This window comes from Callorhinus ursinus, unplaced genomic scaffold (genome assembly GCF_003265705.2).
Source record: "Callorhinus ursinus isolate GAN/ISIS: 27379988/994484 unplaced genomic scaffold, GSC_fseal_2.0 scaffold22, whole genome shotgun sequence".
Taxonomy (NCBI): Eukaryota; Metazoa; Chordata; class Mammalia; order Carnivora; family Otariidae; genus Callorhinus; species Callorhinus ursinus.
The window spans coordinates 14,008,633-14,029,712 of record NW_027397084.1 but is presented as its reverse complement, the minus strand read 5'-3'; the positions used below and the strand labels follow the sequence as shown (position 1 = coordinate 14,029,712).

Sequence of the window (21,080 nt, the reverse complement as noted above, 5' to 3'; positions counted from 1 at the left end):
TCAGTTTCTCATGCATTAGACACTTCCAGCCTTGTTGGCTCCTGCATCTCTATCTCTGGCAAGATTTCTGCATAGATCTAAATCCTCATAATCATAGTGTCCACTCAGAGTATATTTTATTAAAATGCGGGATCTTTGAAGACCTCTCCAACTTCTTATAAGACCAGCACTATCTCCCAGAGGATGTTCTTTCCAGGTTTTTGTTCTTGTTGTTCAGGGTTCAAAGACTCCCTTGTAGGACCTAGTTAGCCACAGTCCAAGAAATTGAAGTAGACATGCTATTCTATATCCTGTATTTTCCTTAATTTATGTTTACTATCATGTTTCTTCATCTGTGATAAATAAGAAAATTTTTCACATGATTTTTCCTCCCCCCGTTGTCTCACCTCACCAACTCTGTGTGAACTTCCAGGTCTTCATTTGAAACAATGACAGTATCGCTCCTGATTTTCTCATAAAAATATATGACTTAGTGATTTCACAGACCTTAGGCCCAAATCTTTAAGGTGTTATGTTCCTGATTTTTCCATCCTATGTTGCTTCTGTTTTACGGTAGAGAAAGGGGAGGCAGACTGGGCTGATGGGTATTGAATTTTCATTTCATAATGCTTTGGTGGGAAATTCCTGGAAATGGATTGATAATTCAGAATTTTAAATTTGATCTGTATTTGATTTTTAGGGAGACATTGGGCCTCCAGGACCACTAGGAAAGAAAGGAGCTCCAGGGATTCCTGTATGTTAATGTCATTATTATCGGGTATTTGAAATACATTTTCTATGTACCAGGAGTTCTTATTTTGGAGTTTATAAAACTGGGGGGATCCAACAGTGGGATTTTGGGGGTCCATAGATCCATTTGTATGAAAATGATTATGTCCATTTTTCCAGAAACCAGAAAACAAATATTCTATCTATTTACTAAAAAAATAAGTACCATAAAAAGTCTAAAACTTTAAATGTTCTTTTTTCATTTTTTTAAAAAAAGTACACATTTATTACACTAATGAGGGAGAATATATTCAGAAGAGGTAGTATAGGAAGATCCTTAATTAGTGAACAAATAATTTTGGAAGTTTTGAGACTGGAAGGGACATATGAGTTTGATATTGGAAATTATGAAAATCCTATTGTATGTGTGCAAGATTGCATAAAAATTGCTAGAAGTGATGTTAATTTTAACCTGTGATTCAAGTTACCTATAATAGCTTTTTCTTTAAGTTAAATGGATATCTTTCATGTTTAACAGTTTATGACTTTAAGTTAAAAACAGATATTTTATCTATTGCTTGGTGAAAGAGCTGGTGAATTTTGCACATAAGAGTAAATAAGAAAAATATTGTGCATTAGATACGAATTTGACTTTTGGGGAGGTTTAAAAGAAGACTGTTCCCTTTAAAATGGAATATTCTACTTCCTTCTTCACTACCACATCATTTGTTCATTGAAAGCATAAACTTGGTGGGGTGCCTGCGTGGCTCAGTCAGTTAGGCGACTGCCTTCGGCTCGGGTCATGATCCCAGGATCCCGGGATTGAGCCCTGCATCAGGCTCCCAGCTCCGCGGGAGGCCTGCTTCTCCCTCTCCCACTCCCCCTGCTTGTGTTCCCTCCCTCACTGTGTCTCTCTCTGTCAAATAAATTAAAATCTTAAAAAAAAAAAAAAGAATAAACTTGGTGATTTACCAGTATCTGAGTTAGCTTCCAGAAACTGAAGGTATTGGCTAGAACTTCACTGAACTTTGAGAATATGTATATGTAACATACCTACTATTTTATACACAATGTGATGAGCCAGTATGTTTTACATTTTACAGTTGCAATAATATCCTATGTTGATAGCAAAGCATAGTAGTGATGATATGGTATTTTCAATATGATCCTATTGAGATTATGTTTTCTGATGATATTAATTGCATATTTTTTTGCTCATCATGTTTCCTTTGCTATGTTTAAGAGAAAGCAAATGTTTTTAATGTATGTAGTGGTATTTAAAGTAGAATCTAAATTAAATTAGTTCCTTGTTGCTAGAGTAATTATTGTCATATTTTGAATTATATGCTTAGTTAAAAATGTGACCATTTTGTGACTTGAAGAGAGATTGTTAGATTCAGAGAATATATTAGATGGTAACTCTTTCAAAATATTGTTTAAGAAAACAGAAATTGAATGTAAAGTTGACGAGGATGACATCTATGAAGAAACCTAATTCTTAGCCATCTTGACAAAAGGAAGAAAGGGAGAATGTAGGGAAAAAAAAATCAACTTTTGTTTACATTTTTCTTTTACTAGCTTTCCAGGAATTTTTGCTATTTGTAGGTTATTTGAGCAACCACGTTAGGAAGGCTTTGCTGGCCTTCATGCTATCTTGTGTAGATTTTGTATTATCCTTTATTTGGATGTATGTGGGAAGCTTTTCCCCATATTGTATTATTTTTGTAGCAGATTATTATGAGAATGGGTACCTTGGAAATGGATTTAATATTTTTCTAATACTGTTTTCTAAGTTACTCTTGAAACTTCCACTTAAAAATGTAGGGTTTGATGGGACATGATGGCTCACCCGGTCAGCCTGGAACACCAGGATCTAAGGTAAACAAAATGAAACTAAATAAGATAGAAAACTTTATGGAAAATGACCATTTATGTACTCAGAAAAACTTTTAACTATACTGATTTTATTTTAAATGTTTTAGTTCTATGAACGGTCATTTGTAAGAATGAAATCTTAGAACAAAAACTAAGCATATAAAAACAGGCTGATGTAAAGCAGGTCTGGTTTAAGCTGGAAAGTGTCCGAATCTCTCACTACTTGACCCCCTCCTCCTCTCTCATCATCCCAGGGGCACTGAGGACCGTGTAGAGTTGTATGGAGTTTGGTGCCAAACCCCACCAAATGGAGAGGGTTAGTAGTTAGGATTGAGGATAACTTTTTACCAGTTCCTAAGTCATCATCTTGATCTTTTTATTTGGTAGAGTGTATATGGAATTTTTATTGTAAAATACCTTGTCCTGAGTTCTGTTAGGCATTCTCTCCTTCAGCACTGTGAGTAAGATAGTATATTATCTTTACTTTCATTTTTAAAAAGTGTCAGGCAAGCCTGACAAATATGTTTAGGATGTCAGGTTAGGTTATTCTCAAGATAGAACGGAAACTCTGAATACCATGGTTGGACCATTTTCTAGGTATATGGAATCCTGTGCTAAGACAGCTATTTTTTTTTCTTAGTTTATTAGAGGCTCAAATCAAGTATGTTCTGGCTAGACTCAAACTATTCTCAACTATTTAATGGTAGAATGTAGGACAACCTTACAAAAGGAAATGATGGAATTGCTCTTTTGGAAGAATTAAACCTTTAACTAGACGTTGTCCCATGGGAATAGACGCTGGGATACAAAATGAGTAGATGAGTAGATGACCTAATCTATTCTACTTTTAATTTCAAAACTACTTAGAGAAAGAAATAGGATAAAACATCATGGGAGCCCAGTGATGAGGGAAAAGTAGCTGCCTTTTCACCAGTGGTGGATCCTTGTGAATCCTTGGAGTATTGTGTGTCCTAGCAGTAGTAAGTATGCACAGAATTGGTATAAAGCCCTTACCGAGTAGAGATCCTGCATAATATCTCAAAGTCATTTTCTAAGAAGATACAGAGTAAGAAGATACATAGTAGTTGTAACTGGGGTACAGCGGACTCCCCATGGTTTTCTGGATGCTCTAATTCTTATGAATTCAGCCTAAGATTTCATCAGCTTGTTTTTATCAGCCACTTCACATTGTTAGCTCACACTGAGCTGGAGGTCATTAAATCTGGAATTTTCATAAAAGGTTTTAGAACAATACTGTATGGCATCCACCACTTGAGTAGATTCTGCTGATATGGCTGGGAAAGCTGATATAGCTGTTTCCAGGATCAGTCTGCTTATTTTTACATGAATTACTGTAAAGTTTGTTTTCTCTCATCTTGTACAATTCTTTTGTTAAAAATAGATTCAAAGTGTTAAAATTATACCTCTTGAATGTAATCTTTTCAGTGAGACACTTCAACTCTTTTTCGCTTAGTATATTAGCTCAGGTGTTCTGCAAAAGGCCAGATAGTAAATATTTTAGTCTGAGAGCCATATAGCTTCTGTTGCAACTACTCAACTCTGCTATTATATTGCAAAAGCAGCCATGGACTAACTGTGTGGGATGTGCCTGTGTTCTGGCAAAACTTGATTTACAAAACCATGCATTGGGCTGGATTTAGCCCATGGGCCATAGTTTACTTACCTCCATGTTAGTTTATCTCTGCCTGTTTTGTCAACTAATAAGTTTGTGAACTCTGCCTTCAATATCAATTGGTATGAATTTTAGGGTGGGACAAAAAAGTTGTATTAAATAGGGCAAGGGTGAGGCTGAAACTCTATGGTGGATCTTTAGAAAACATCTAACTTTGCTTATAATACCTTTTTTTTTTAGAAAACCATTAAACCACACTATATTCTAGTTTTAAAAATTGTTATCTAAATGACATTAAGATATGTTAACATAATCAAGCCCTGTAACTTGCAGCAAGTCTTGTCACCTCTGTGAATTTCTGCTTAATCACTTGTAAAAGCAGAAATTTTATGGAACCATTGTTCAATGGCTTAATAATGCTGTTACGTGCTGAATGCTTTAAGTCCAAATATTGTGTTCATATGTTTCAACATGAGCAACCTAGAAAACTTTTCAAAAGCTGAAAATGAAGTCGATTACCTTTACTTATTAGTACACCCAGTTTGGCTCTTGCTTTTGCCAGATTTTGGGTATCAAAATATATTTGAAAATGAACACTATCTTTGACAGTCTCCCCTTATTAGCCAGCAGATGTGTTCTCTCTATATATACCCAACCCCTTTTATACTTTTATATTCTTTGCCCTGTCAAGTTGGTCTTGCCCTCCCAGCTTCTATTAGAAAGGACTGCACTCGAATCCTGAAAAAGAGCACTAAGTAAACATTTTCTGATTCATATTTTTTCAAAAAAAAAAAAAAGCCACTGTACCTTTGAAGCTAATTTTCTTTCTGTCAGTTGCATGCTGAAGGTGAGTCATGCTGAGAAAATGAAACAGGGCAAAGATGAAGATTCTCAGTGTATAGGACATTGTTAAAATACATGGCTTTGGTCTGTGGAGTATGGAGACCCAGCTAATTAGCACTGGTTCCTGAGGTTTCATAGCTTGTCCCTTACTTGTAGCTGCTAGCTTTAAAACATGCTTTTAGAAAGCTTTATAAATATGGGGACCCATTCCTTGCCTAAAAGAGTTTTTCTTAATAAGTAGGCTTAACATACAGAGTCTATGTTTCAAACAGTTGGAGAGTTGAAAATGTAAGAATTATTTTAAATGTATTCTCTTAAGTGTTTATGTCAGATATATTTGGAAAATATTTTTTAAAATTCAAATGGTTTGATGCATTGACAGGGAAATAAAGGTGAACCTGGACTTCAAGGGATGCCTGGGGCTTCTGGACTAAAGGTAATTATCATTTGAGGCATTTGGAAATATATTCAAAGAATTATAAGTCCCCTTCATTATTTGATGTATCCCTTAAGAAAAGTTATATGAAGTGAAGGATTATCTATATTACAACATGAAAGAAAATGGCCAATGCGAGGTTTCATTTGTTTTTTGGACACTTTATCATAGTTTGGGTTAACAGACATAAAATACCCTTTGGCTTGATTTTTCTAGAAATGCTAAAAGCCATATGCTAAAATGAACCTCCTCTTTGGTCCAGAGAATATCACTGTCTTCTATAACTGAAGGAAAGTGTGTGTGGCTCTCACAAGTGGTGCTGTTCTTTGTATGCTGATTGATGGGATTTAGTGTGGGGTCTCACAGCCCTTTGTACCAGTTTCCTCCAAACCAAATGGTTGGAGGAACCAAATGGTTGATGTTTATTTCAATAGGATTTTCAAATCTCTCCAAGCCTTTAGCAATCTACAGTAATATTCAACAGTTCAGGAATGAGCATAGTAAGTAAAGAGGACAAAGCTCTTTCCACAAAAGAGAGTAGGCTTTAGTTAATGTGATAGAGTTTGGGATTAATGGTAGAACTCAAACCAAAAAACCATGAAGCAAGTTCAGGATTCCATCCTATATCTTACAGGTATGACCTAAATGTCATTGACACATCATCACTATAACTTTCAGAAAATTTCCTTATGTAAGACTTTTAAGCAATCTTTATTTCATAAAGGAAATAATCCCTTGGGATTATCCATGGGATGATGGAGAGCAGAGGAATTAAGTTGTGGAATATTACCTGTACTGGAGATAGCTCAAAAATTTACTTCTAAAAAACAGTATTCCTTATGTATAAAGAAAAAAACATAAGTGTGTTTACTATTTAGCTACAAAGATGTTCACCCCAATATTGTTTATAAAAGTAAAAATTGTGAAAACTAATGTTTAATAATTGGCATTTTATTAAAACAAATATGGTAAATCAATACAGTTAAGTACTATTCTGTATTTAAAATTACATTTTAAAAACCTAACGGCAGATGAAGAACATTGCAGTATTAATATATTTTGTGGTAAAAGACCTTCTAAAATGATGCATGCATACTGAGTGAATCTTAGTAACTAAATTGTTTATTGTGTGCTTGTGAGAGGTAGAAAATCTATAACAAAGTGAAAACAATGAGTAATGAGATTTTCAGTAATTTTAGTTCTGTTTAGTCACCAGTTTTGTAACAATAAAACAGGTTCTTTAGTATGTGTGCTGCCGAAGAGATCACAATAAAATAGGTTCTTGAAAGTAGCAATATGCGAATAAGCAGTTTCAAGGAAGAAGAGAAAGTTAATAAAAGAAAAGATACCTGTGTTTATTATCACGACTTTATTATTTACTTTCTTGTTGAAGCTATAAAATAAAATAAAAATGGCAAATATTTATGAAATTTTAAAACATTGCTATCAGAATGGTTTAACTAGCAAAGATAGGAAAAAGGGTAAGAAGTTTTATCAGGACTCCGGTTATCTTTTCATTCTTTACTATGTCTGCAGTAGTAACTCTAAATGTCAACTAATTTTGTAACCATGGATTCTAAATTGGAGATGCATGTAGGGATAAAAACTGGTGTTTTTCATAAGCGGTAGGTCTGCAATCTTTATGTAATTTCTATGTTACCTAGGGAGAACAAGGAGCAGTAGGTCCCGCAGGAGAACCAGGGTACCTGGGTTTGCCTGGAATTCAAGGGAAAAAGGTATGCATTATTTAGGAGATATAATTAACTTTTAATCAGCCTTTTAGCATGTAAGTCTTCCTTTTGTGAAAGTATCATAGTGCAACTGATTATACTTTTAACGATAGGCTGACTTTTATATTTGTATACGTATGATCTGATCCACACCATGTCCATAGCTGTGGTGTCTTTCATGTCCCTACGTGGGTATGGTCTCCTAGATGGCGGCCTTGGATGAGGCATGCAGCTCAGAAAATGGAAACATATCCTTAAGGAATATCCTATGAATTCAGATTGCTTTGCCGTCAGTCCACATGAATCAGAATTTTATAGGCAAAGTATTCCATGTCAGGCGCTCTTACCGAAATGTGAATATTACTGTTACCAAAACTGGGGCAAACATGTAAAAAGATAAAAATTACACCCAGAATGTTTGACCATGAAGTTCCTATTTATGAAAGAGTGTATCACATAGAATTTCACTTAAAATGAATTTGAGGAGTTTCAAATACAAATCATCTATACTGATGTAGAATGATTTGGTGAGCGACGAGAGCAACACTTTAGGTTCATTCTCTCTCTCTCTCCCCTCAAGTAAAGGAAGCCTGGAGCTGTATCTATATAAATATTATTTGGGGGTTTTAAGACACAACTGACTGCCCATTTGTCAAAGAAGTCAATGCCACTGCAAATACATACATTTCAGGCTAAAAGTAAATATCCTGGCTTTTATTCTGGAAAGGATACTAACTTACATCCTCATCTATATATCCTTTGCTGTTTTAGTTTCTCTACCATTTCAATTTTCTGTTTCTCATGTATTATATACTTGGCCCCTAGGTTATTATGACCAGTATGATCCTTGACCTTTTCTTCCACGAAACAGCTGGTAACACAGGAGAGACAGGGATGACACTCATAGCAGCAATGAAGTGTTAGAAACTTAGTGCATATTAAGTAAACCTGTGAATATATGTTTGGATTTAGAGAAATTTAGTGTTCAAAACTTGTCCTTTCAAAGATCACCTATATTGTGTTTGTTGTAAACACAAAACTCGCTCTTTGTTTAGAGAGCATGGTAAGGTAGAAAAGAAATTTGGAAACAGTGTCCAAGCTCATCTTAGGGCAAGTGCTTATCGTTCTTGATTTGCAGATTCATTATATTAATTCATATTCATATTCACATTGAATTAGTTGATCTCGAATATCTCCTCTAGCTGAAAAAATCCTAGGATTTTTATTTTTATTCTGGAATATGGATTTCCTCCCAAATTCATTTTTGAAGCATATGTTTTCTAAAATACCATTTCAACGTAATGTTCTACTTCACTGCGTCCTATAAATGTGTGGTTACAGTTGGCTCAATGGAAGATTTTCAGTTTGATTTAATAAAACAACAGTTGTCAAAATGAGTTTTCTCATGTTTGTTTAACCTCAGATGGTGGTCAATACAGAAAATTGCCTTATTCCTGGTAAAATAGAAATTGTAGTCAATTTTCCTTTCAAATGTAAGAACACAAGACAGTGTTCATTTAGAACATCATTTTGACATAATACAATTTTACTCTCTTCCCAAATACTGTTTTGGAATCAGCTTCTGCTTATAAAGCACTTGTGGAATTTGTATGAGACCAAATATTTTTTTCCTGTGGAAAAAATGTTTATTTGAAAGGATACAGAAGATCCTAGGTTATGCTAGACATTAAACTGCCTTTTTTGCAGGGGGACAAAGGAAGTCAAGGTGAAAGAGGCATTCAGGTATGTTGCTGGCTTTTTTATTTTTGTTTGACAATAAAATCAGGGCTTTGCTCTTTTTAGTTCTTGCGTGGCTTTTCCAGCTCCTTCCTGTTTTGCCATCAGTATCTAATTGTTAAGTCCCAGCTTTCTTCTTGTCTTCTAAACGTTTTAGTCAACACCAAATCTCATTTTAAGATTCTTCTTCACTTCAGTGTTGTAGAAAACTTGGGAACCAAATGGTTCAACAAAACAGATATAGGTTTTATTACGTTACTTCTAATATCTTTATATATTTATGGAAAGTATGTATGTTTCCAGAAATGCTTTGAAATGGCTTATGGCACAAATCAATTCGATAAGAAACCATTAACACCAAATATAAAACATGTTCAAACTAACAGATGGGAGGAGAATTATACCAAAAAATTAAATCAGCCTGAGGACATCTAATGATTTAGAAGCACATTTCATTTGGGTGTCTTAGCAACAAAGGCAAAGAACTGTGGAATTTCTGGAGGCATAAAAGGAAATTACAAATTGAAGTAGTAGTAGAGTTAGACTCTACTAAGGTTAGAGTCTCAACAATTGTTTTTCAACTGTTGATTCAGTTTCTTTTACTGAAGATATTCAGGTCTTATCATGATGTCTTTCAGTTAATTTTGAAATGAAGAGTGAGGCAAATTTTAAGGAAATGTCTGTGAGGCTCTAAACCTACATATTCCAATTTCCTTCTTGGTACTGAGTTTGGATGTCTCATGTGCACATCAACGTGTCCAAAACAGAACTTGTCACCTTTCCCCATAAACCATCTCCTACTCTGTTCTTTGTCATGGTAATTGTAGCACTATGTAATGGCCTGAGGGAAAAAAGTCTTGAAAGTTATCTTAAAATTCATTCTCTTCTCTCTCCACCTGCAGTTTCCCATCTAAGTCTCTCTGGAACTTGGCCCCTTCTTCCTGTCCACACTGTCCTAATCATTTCTTGTCACGGGTCTCAGATTACTGCAGTATCCTCCTCGCTGGGCCCTTGAGTGCAGTCTCCCTCCTTCCTCCCATGCTCCTACCAGCATGCAATAACTAAGCTACACATCTGCTCAGGAATCCTTCAGTGGTGCCCCACACATTTCAAGATAAAGTCTGTCCCAGAGAGTGCTTCCTTGTTTGACTCTTTTTGGTCATTTAAGGTTGAGTCTTTTTCCCTACCCTATAAGATGCCCTTTCTGTCAGATACCCCTTCCTGTTCCGGTAGTATCCAGCCCAGATATTTAAGTATGCATTTTCATCATTCTTGATTTAATGGCTTATCTTTCCCACCACACAGTAAGCAACATGAAGGTAAACAATACCTTTGTTTCAGTGTCCCTCTGGGCCAGCAAATAGGTGTCACTCAATAAATATTAGGAATTCACTTAAGTAAATAAATGAATAAATCACGATGCAAGAGTGATTTAAAATTTAAGTCACTAGATCATTCATTGATTATATTACCTAGGTATTTGTTTTCCTAGAAATTGCTAATTATCTTGTCCAACATAGGGATGAAGTAGTGCTTTAGGGGCTAGGACCATGGATTATACATGATGGCTATCCAAAAGTATTTATTAAAGGGACAAATGTGTTTATATCTTTATTAATTTTCCTCTCTTTTTGTCTTGATTTAAAGATCTTCATGCAAAATGTTTTCTATGGTACTCTTCATACTGAAGTATAATTGCCATATAATAGTATATGGTTGACTCTTGAACAGTGTCGGTTTGAACACCCCAGTTCCACTTATATGCAGTTTTTTTTTCAATAAATATAGTACAGTATCATAAATGTATTTCTCTTCATTATGATTTTCTTAACATTTACTTTAACTTAATTGTAGGAACAGAATATATTACATATAACATACAAAAGATGCATTAATTGATAGTTTATATTATTCATAAGGCTTCTGGCAAACCGTGGTCTATTAGTAGTTAAATCTGGGGGGAGTCAAAAGTTATACACAGATTTTTGACTTTGAGGGAGGTTGGTGCCCTCAACCTCTGCATTGTTCAAGAGTCAACTATATTGCAGGTGTACAACATAATTATTCAAAATTTGTATACACTGTGAAGTGGTCACCACAATAAGTCTAGTTACCATCTATCACCATACATAGTTACAAATTTTTTCTTTTGATGAGAACTTTTAAGAATCACTCTCAGCAACTTTCAGATATACAATATGGTGTTATTAACTGTAGTAACCATGCTATACACCCATCCCCAGGACTTCTTTATTTTATAACAGGAAGTTTATGTCTTTTGACCCCCTTCACCTATTTCACCCACCTCCCCCTCCTTTCTGGCAAACATTATTCTGTTCTATCTATGAGCTTAGGTTTTTTGGTTTGGTTTGGTTTGTTTGCTTTATTTTGTTAGATTTCACATATAGGTGAAATCATACAATATTTGTCTTTCTCTGATTTATTTCACTTTGCATAATGCCCTCATGTTCCATCCATGTTGTCACAGATGGCAAGATTCCATTTTTCAAAATATATGAGTAATATTCCACTTTGTAGTGTATTTTTAATTTTTAAAAATTCCTTTAAAGATGTCTTCTTGTCTTTGCACATGTATAGTCAGCACTGAACATAGTTATGTCATTGAAATTAACAAAATGTCCACAGCCATTGGATTTTTAAATTATTTTCATGTTGTTAATATTAGGGTTGATTTTTTTTTTTTTCCTCTGAGAGACTTCTTTCTCTCTTACATCATTTTATATATTTGCATCACTGCTTTGGTGACATTTCTTCTTGACCACAGGTTAATACATAGTTTGTGTCTTAGATGTGATTGCATTATATGTGTGCAAGCTAATCAATAATTTTTATTAAACTTTAAAGGGCCAAAAGGGAGAAAATGGAAGACAAGGGATCCCAGGGCAACAGGTATTTTTGTTTTCTCTGATGGTCAATGAAATAATGAATCACATAACTGGATGGTGTTGGGAGCCGGTTACTTGCAAATGGAAATGAGTGGGAAGAAGGGCAGATGTAGTACATATTCTAAGCATGTGAGGAAGAGAATGTCAGGTGGTGGTGGTGATAATGGTTGGCTTTAATTGTTTGCCTTATATTTTCATTTTTCTGTACTGATTGGTGACTGTTATACTTGCTTTTCCATGCTTTTTTCTGGTCAAGTGAATGGCTAACTATCTTGGAATAGTTATTGACCAAAGGCAGCCATGCAATGGCAGTATCTCCATATCTACTGTTCAGTCTTGATTTTTTTCTTGAAATATGAGTAGTTGAAGCCTATTAGGAGGGGAGAAATGTACTTGTTTCCCTCTTACGTGTTCAGAGATAGAATTTACTACACTGGAGATTAATTAAATACTATCTTGAGGGACTGTGTTATGGAATAGATTCATAGTAAAATTGTTTTGCTTCTTCCCTGTCTAAACTCTCCTCATTAAGTAGTGTTTGTAGTGAGATTGCCATATGGCCTGCAAGTTCAGTCAGAGCTAAACTGGACCAAAAGAGGCCTACAAGTAATTTGTACTTGATGTAGCTTGTGTGCTGCTGCATTGCTGATAGTTAAGCTCAGATCCAACTTGGTCCACACTTGGAAGGGCAAAGTGCACACATGGGTCCCCTGGTGGGGTAGACCTCTTTCGAATGTGACATTCAAGAGAGATTCAGTAATTACACTGGTTCTGGAGAGAGGGGGATAAAACTGTGAGTGGTGTCTTTGAGGACAGAGGTCTCTGTGTCCCTCAGCTGGAGAAGTGAGAGACCATGGAGGCGAGGTCTGAGACCATGTGGTCACAAGGTTATCTATAATAGAGGATGGAAGGTTAGTGCTGGTATTAAGGAGAGTTGAGAATTTAGAAGCTAACACCAAGGGCAAAAGTAAGAGGAGAAATGGCCCGAGTTTGCCTGCATACAACTACGTTCAGTAGAATGTGTCTTTTAATTTTCGTGCTCCTCCACTTGACTCTGATCCTCTTGATGACACAACCAGCTCTGTCCCCCTTCTCCTCACAGGCAATACAGACTTGCCCCTTGGTTTCCCTGGGTTAATCACACAATATGTTTAAACAGCTGTTCTCATAGGAGGACCTTCACCTCTTCATTCAACCTCTGCAACTCAGGCCTTTCCCCCCAAATTCTTACAATAACTGTCTGAAAAGAAGGCTATTTCCGGTGGAGTCTGAGCTCCCAACTTCACTAGGTCACTGGCTTCCAGATGACACTCTCCACAGTTCCCTTCACGTGTTTTCTTTTTCCCCTCACTTCTCAAGGGAAAGAGCGGTCTGTTCCCCGGGCAGGGTTTGAGTTCCCTAGAAAGCTTCTGCCCTAGATTTGTTGGACGCTGCTTTTCTCACCACCAGGAACTCAGAGCCCTCAGGGAGTACCTGGGGGTCAGAGCAATTCTTGCTTTTCAGCAGCGGAATAGTTGTCCCAAGCTCTTTAAATAAACAGTACTAGTTACCTGTCATCTTACCAAGTGCTGCAAGTGTGTGATTTCTTGGCTTTCGTGTTATGTTTCACTCATGAAATCATCCTGGTGGATTCTCAGACGACAGCTGTTTTTAGTTTCAGCTCTAATTCGGTTCTAGTCCCGTGAACTGAACTCTCCTCTTACCCAAGCTCCAGTTGTAGGGTTATGTCTGGTAGGGAACACCCCTGTGTTTCTTCAGAAACCTCAGTACTTCAAGAATAGTCTTACAGTGTTTTACTTGTCATATTTACATGAAAACTTGGTATTTTTAGGCTCTCATTTTGATTTGAGAATCTGCCTTTCTCTGCGCCATACATGGATTTTTCCCTAATTTGTCTTCCCTTGTGTCTAATCTGGGTATCCTGGTTCACGGAACTTAGAGATGAAGCCAAATAAATATTCAAACGCAAAATTCATAGTGTGAAATGTTATATGCTAAATTTTGTACTGAATTGCGGACCACCCTTTCTAATTGTAAAGTTGAATCATGAAATCCTGCCTGTATATGTGCAAGCTCTACCCTTGTTCCTGAACTGGTACTGGGTGAGTTTAGAGCCTGAGTGTGCAAGGAATTTCAAAAATGGGAAATTCTAATGCCTTTCTTGAAAGTTCTTATCACCTGTAATGTGTCATTGTAATGAATACATGAGAGATGAGTGGGAAATAATTTAATAGAGCCATCCAGATGCATTCAATGATTGTAATGGTGAGTGAGTTTCCTGTGTGGCCTCCCCAGTGTGTGTATCACTTGGGAAGAATACCGTTTATACCTCACACTGCCTTTCTAATCTCTGAATTACCAGCTGTGCATGGTTTAGGCATAGGACAGATGGGTATTTTCTTCCCTATTAATCACTTTGAATGGCATCTTTGCTTTAACTCATCTTTTACAAATAGTACTCAATTGAAATTTAATTTTAAGAGCATAAACTTGGGAAAATAGAACATTTAATCACCAAATAAAAGACTAAATATATCTTACTTGATTTGAGTTTAATTTCCATTAAAATAGTAATGTATTTAAAAATCAGAATAGAATTTAAATAGAATTCAGCTAGAATCCCATTCTAACCTACATATTTGACCTGCAGTATATAAAAATATTCATATCTAAGAATGAAATAGTTACATAAATTCACATTTTTCTATTATCCAGTTAGCATATTGCCTAGTCATTAGTCTCCTTTAAAAAGACAAAACAGGTATCATGTGTAATTCTTTCACTGATTCTATCAGTACTTTTCAAATTAAAAACTAAAGTTTGATTAAACATGTGGCAAAAGGTGCATGCCACATTTCTAGTACTGTACCTTGCACAATTATTACAGTTTTTTTTCCCTATTTCCAAAGGGAATTCAAGGCCATCATGGTGCAAAAGGAGAGGTATGTTTCTTCATGTCTTATGCTCTCTTTTCAGTCCTTATTGCTTCAATTTTCAATGCTGTATAAATCTAGCTATTGACATCACAAACAGAAAATGCTTTTCATGTTCTTCAGTTCTTAGTGATTTTCATAATATGTGGATTCATTGAATTGGTTATGAAATGTTACATATTTGTGAACATTAATGGTTCTTCTAGATTAGGAGCTAAGTTTTTTTCTGCATATATATTCAACAAAGAACATGGTGTTTCTGTACTTGTCTCTCTAGAATTTAAACTCTTTGGGAACAGGACTGTGTCGTGTTTGCTGTTTCTCTGGCACTAAACATATTGCCTACACAATACGCTCAATGAAGAGAGGATATTTGTGGAGTTGGGTGGTTGGGTGGTTGGATAAATATATGAAGTTTCTGATTAATAACAGCATTTCACAGCTGTTCCCTATATAATGTACATCATATATACATATGTATATAGTCATATGCATATCCTTAAGGAATTCTGTGATGCAATTATACCTTCTGAAATATTTAAATAGAGCTTTTAAAGATTTCTTCTGATTTCAGAGAGGTGAAAAGGGAGAGCCTGGTGTCAGAGGTGCCACTGGACCAAAAGGAGAGTCTGGGGTGGATGGCCTGATGGGGCCTGTGGGTCCCCAGGGGCAGCGTGGGGAAGCGGGTCCTCAGGGACCTCCAGGATTGGATGGGAAACCTGTACGTATTCTGCTTCTTCCATAGTTCTTGTGTTTTCATTGCTTTTTACTTGGTACGTACATGTTATAACACCAAATAATTTGATGCAGGGGAGAGAATTTTCAGAACAGTTTATTCGACAAGTTTGCACTGATGTATTAAGAGGTAAGTCTCAAACAGATTTTATTTCTTTTTCTTTTAAAGATTTTTATTTATTTGACAGAGAGAGGGACAAGAGAGGGAACACAAGCAGGGGGAGTGGGAGAAGAAGCAGGCTTCCCGCTGAGCAGGGAGCCCGACGTGGGGCTCGATCCCAGGACCCTGGGATCATGACCTGAGCCGAAGGCAGACGCTTAACGACTGAGCCACCCAGATGCCCCTCAAACAGATTTTAATAACTTTAAAGTTACTAAAGTAATAGAGATTCTTGGTAGAAATTATAAAAGATATAAGTAAGATAAGAAAATAAAGGACATTTATAAACCCCTGTTTTTTTCTAGATGAGTATGTTTATGAAGATGAAAATTATATGTACTCTTTTGTAATCTTTTTAATAAAGAAATTTATCATGATTTCACCATGAATTAAATTTTCTTTTCTTTTCTGACATAATTCTGAAAATTTAATTCATAAATATGGATGTCTACAATTTGCCAGTTTCTTTTTTGAGGTTTGCTTTCACTTTTCCCTCCCATTTTAAGCAATTGCTATAATAAAATGATGACACAGACCAATGAGTATTTCCAGAGTTAAATTCCTAGAAGTGAAATTATTGGTCAACAGATTGGCATCTGTAAATTGTAAAAAATGAGTAGAGATGTTACTAATGCTCATTTGCCATTTAAACATAAGGGGTGGGACTTCTTTGTTTTTAAGCTCAGCTACCAGTCTTACTTCAGAGTGGAAGAATTCAAAGTTGTGATCATTGCCAGTCCCAACATGGTTCCCCTGGCATTCCTGGGCCACCTGGTCCCATAGGCCCGGAAGGTCCTCGAGGATTTCCTGGTTTGCCAGGAAGAGATGGTGTTCCTGGGTTAGTGGGTGCTCCTGGACGTCCAGGTGCCAGAGGATTAAAAGGTACTTAACTTTATGTGCATAAGCAAATGAACAATAAAAAAGGGTATGGTTTGTATTCACCCTCTAAACTGATTTAATAGGCAAGGGTTCATCTTTGTTTTTATGATGCCAAAAAGCTCTTGTATACCTCAGTCTCTAGATAATTTGTCAACTAGTTAAAAAGCAAATTTTCTGTTTTCTTAAAGCAATATTCTGAAGTAGAGAAAGGTTAAAGTTTAAAGCTTGTGAAGTACAAATTAGAAAACGTTGACAATGCACTTAGAGATTTTGCCTGAGTCTTTAATAAGAAGGTCTTTAAATAGAAAGTCACAGCACTATTTCCTTTATTTTGACCTCAGTAACTTCTGTTACCTTATTGAAAAGGTTTTTTTCTCTTACAGGAAAAATTATGTTTTGCAACCAAACTTCCTAATGGTCCACAACTTACTTCTCTGTCTTTGAATGTTTATATGAAATGTCATTTGATAATACTTCCCTTTTCATTTACTATTATATGAACAATTTAGATGTTCAATCAGTAATAAATAAACAACTATGATTAAGGGAAAGGGCTAATAATCCCAAACCATTTTCCTTTTTAATATGTAATCCTTGTTACATCTTTCTAGATCACTGATAATTTTAGAAATTTTTGCTTCAAAAATTCCATTTTCCATGAGAAATAATAAATGGCAAGCTATTTTTAAAAGATTTATTTTTCTTTCAATGTGTGTATGAACAGCTTTGAAAGAAACAATCTAGGAGGAAGTGATTTTATAGGAAAAGTAAGCTTACTCCCGTCTTTGACACTCTGCAGGTCTACCAGGAAGAAATGGGGCAAAAGGGATCCAAGGGTTTGGATACCCCGGAGAACAAGGTCCTCCTGGTCCCCCAGGTAAGACTTGTTATATGCTCGTAAGTGTTGCTGCACATTTGGCTTTAAGAAAATCATCACCAACCTATGTCAAAAAATTTAAAATCAAGACATTTATTTCCTTTTCTGAATGATTCACATTCAACACATTGAGCTCTAACTCCTAGACTTCCTCTATCATATTCATGAATCACTCAGGATTTTCTCTTGTTTATTCATTTGGATGCCTTAGAAAACTACTCTGTAGACTAGTTCTTGAATGGTTTTAGTCACTCATGTTTATCTAGTGTGTATCACTGTTCAATCTTTGATTCTCAAGGAAGCAGAATAACTGAAATGGAGGACTCTTAAGTCACCCTCTGCTAGCTGTGTTATTTAAATTTGTTATGCCTCTGTTTCCTCATTTGTGAAATGGTGATGTTATGTGCCTCATGACATTATTGGAAAATGATACGAGTTAATACACGTAGGGCATTTGGAACAGTGCATAACAATCATGTTTTCAATAAATGTACTATTATTTTTAAAGATTTTATTTATTTAAGAGAGGGAGAGAGTGCATGTGAGAGCGTGCGTGAGCAGACTCCCCGCTGAGCAGGGAGCCTGATGCTAGGCTTGATTGCAGGAGCCTGAGATCATGACCTGAGCCGAAGTCAGACGCTCAACTGACTAAGCCACCCAGGTGCCCCCTATTATTATTCTAGTTATTACCTCAAGAAGCTTTTGAGTGGATCAAAGGATTCAACAGTCTTTATGTAAAATACTTGGAACAGTATCTACAGTTGTAGTTAAGCGCTAAATAAATGTTTCTTAGTAATAGCAGCAGGAATAATTAGTAATAGAAAGTACCTCAGACTACTCTGCCCCATTTCAAAAGCTGAATATTTTGTTCTTTTGAGTCATCAACTTTTTTAAAAGGCCAAAATCCTAAATTAACTCTCCTTCCTTTGAGCATGCTAATTGAACTAATTAGACAATGATTCACAAATGAGTGCTATAACACCTTTGTGTGTATACGGATCACAATTATTGCATGGTAATGACTATTTAAATGTGGAAACTTAAAAATGTGTCTAATGAAAATAGTCATTTAACTGTAAATATGGCACAGAAGTGACTTCAGTGAAGTTTTAGATTACTGATCTATTCACTTGCTAATATATAATGATATTGACAGAAGATATGCTGGAAGGAAGAAATGTTTGGGCAACCCACCAATTAAAATATTAGAATGTTAGCTCTGTGTCCTAATCAGCAGCATGATTGCTATATTAGTATAGCTTAGCCCAGTTTTATAAAAATTGCTGATTATTTTTGAATAGTTCTTTTCCACATGGAAGGTATATAGTATTAGCAAGAGAGTCCCTCCTCTTTTCACATCTGTGCAAATACGTAAAACTTAAATTTTTTTTTTCAGTTTAAATTTCTTACAGAATCAGCTCTATCATCATCAACAGCCAAACTCCTCTGTTCATATATTGCTCATGTCCCATCTTAGGTCCAGAGGGCCCTCCTGGAATAAGCAAAGAAGGTCCTCCAGGAGACCCAGGTCTCCCAGGCAAAGATGGAGATCATGGAAAACCCGGAATCCAAGGGCAACCAGGACCCCCTGGCATCTGCGATCCATCGCTATGTTTTAGTGTGATTGTCGGAAGAGATCCATTTAGAAAAGGACCAAACTATTAGTGTCTGATGCCTCATTCAGCAACCTAGGCATGGTGCTTTTCTCTTATGGTCTTTTGCATCTCAGGAAGATAACAACAGTAATCCCTTGAAAAGAAACTAAAGTACCTCGGTGTTTTTATTATTATTTTTTTCTTAAGGAAAAATATATAAAAGATCACATATACTGATTCTAGAGACTGCAGTAATTCAAGAGCCTTTAGATTAGTAGCATTAACTAAATCTCAAGGGTTTCTTGTAAGTCCATTTATTTTAATCAAAGTTGAATCTTAACCCACCATTGCCTGTTACCAGTCAATTTCAGTCACTGTGAAATATTTCACATTCACCCTCCATGCAGCAGAGTATTTGAGTTCAATTTCATGTCTGTGTGAATTTCATGTTTCATATCTCATAGCACATGCTTGTCACATTAGCCAACACATGTCTGGTGTCGTTGGAAAGAACATCAGGGCTGACACTCGGCTAGGACCGACTGTGTTGCCCCACCAGCCATTTACTCCAGTGTCTGTCCTAATTGGGGAGGGACGGTGGACTGGTGGGCTTTCAGGGTTTTGAATGATCACCTCTGAATGAGATGAAAGTGTTTCTTAAGTACATGTGCAAATCCTCAAATTATGCTAAGAGACAGTATTGATTACATGGGGAATGGTCAAAATTGTGTCACGTTAAAAATATGTTAGAAAAAAGTTTCATGGTACCTAGTCAGTATGTTCCAAGGAATTGCAGGTGGTTCAGGAATGCTAAAAAGACTTCATTCTTCACATTTGCTTAGTAATTGGAATGTTTGTTGTATGCCTTCATCTTCCATTTCACTTATTATATGTGTATGTTCCTATATGTTAACTTTGATTTGTAGCAAAACTAATGGGAATAAATGCTCTAGTCGAAAGGAAAGATAACTCCACAGCTCCTAGTATGTGTTGATATTTTTAGCAGACTTTAAAATATTATGAACAGTCTTTGTGTACTGTACTTACTGCTTTTGTAAGGAACATGTTTGAGATATTCATCCTAATCATGCTCTAAATTTTGTTACATGCTTGTTACTCAAAGTACAATAAAGTTTTGTACAGGCCTGTTGCCGTGGTTTCTTTTTTATACATAATTTGAACTGATGGATGAGTATAGTATCCATATCCCATAGTCACTTATTCAGTGGATATACTTTATTAAATTATTTACCCTATTCTCTACAAACTTGTTCATCCGAAATAAGAACTTAGAAATTCGGTTGGTGTGCCACTCACATAAAGAGGTGCAGCACCTCCTTCCTGGCCCGGGAGTGGCTGTTGATCTGTGTTTAGTTTAACTGACATGACATTCTACCACTCTGATGAGGACCCCATAACATTCAGTAGCAGAGTTAGCACAAGGCTTGTTTTTTGTTGTTTTTGCTTTTTTTATTGAAGTACAGTTGACACACAGTGTTACATTAGTTTCAGGTGTACAACATAGTGTATGCTGTGCTCACCATCTGTCACCATACAACGCTACAACGGTATAGTGTGGCCACCATCTGTCCCCATATGATGCTATAATGTTATTGACTGCATTGCCTGTGCTTTGCCTTTCATCATTCCGTAACTAGAAGCCTGTACCTCTTACTCCCTTTCACCCATTTTTCCCATCCTCCCAGTCATCTCCCCTCTGGCAACTATCAGTCTGTTCTCTGTATTTATAGGTATGTTTCTGCTTTCTGTTTGTTCATTTTGTTTTTTAGATGCCGCACGCAAGTGAAATCATATGGTATTTGTCATTCTCTGACTTATTTCACTTAGCATAATATGCTCTAGGCCCATCCATGTTGTTGCAAATGACAAGATTTCATTCTTTTTTATGGCTGGGTAATATTCCATTGTATGTATGTACACCATGTCTTCTTGATCCATTCATCTATCAGCAGGTGCTTGGGTTGCTTCCATAATTTGGTGGTTGTAAATAATGCTGCAATAAACGTAGGGAT

At 36.1% G+C, this 21,080-nt stretch overlaps 1 protein-coding gene across 2 annotated transcripts in view; it reads left to right on the top strand.

Moving 5' to 3' along the window:
• The window catches only part of COL21A1 (collagen type XXI alpha 1 chain), a 380,703-nt gene extending 360,514 nt beyond the window's left edge, over positions 1 to 20,189 (top strand). For both annotated transcript variants that reach the window (XM_073905127.1, XM_073905126.1), the window contains 12 exons: positions 680 to 733; positions 2,533 to 2,586; positions 5,442 to 5,495; positions 7,160 to 7,231; positions 8,933 to 8,968; positions 11,828 to 11,872; positions 14,778 to 14,810; positions 15,376 to 15,522; positions 15,612 to 15,666; positions 16,378 to 16,578; positions 17,375 to 17,452; positions 18,930 to 20,189. In XM_073905127.1, coding sequence (XP_073761228.1) covers positions 680 to 733; positions 2,533 to 2,586; positions 5,442 to 5,495; positions 7,160 to 7,231; positions 8,933 to 8,968; positions 11,828 to 11,872; positions 14,778 to 14,810; positions 15,376 to 15,522; positions 15,612 to 15,666; positions 16,378 to 16,578; positions 17,375 to 17,452; positions 18,930 to 19,117 — 1,017 coding nt within the window. In that variant the 3' untranslated portion in view covers positions 19,118 to 20,189. The remainder of the gene's footprint in view (positions 1 to 679; positions 734 to 2,532; positions 2,587 to 5,441; positions 5,496 to 7,159; positions 7,232 to 8,932; positions 8,969 to 11,827; positions 11,873 to 14,777; positions 14,811 to 15,375; positions 15,523 to 15,611; positions 15,667 to 16,377; positions 16,579 to 17,374; positions 17,453 to 18,929) is intronic.
• Positions 20,190 to 21,080: the final 891 nt, after the last annotated feature.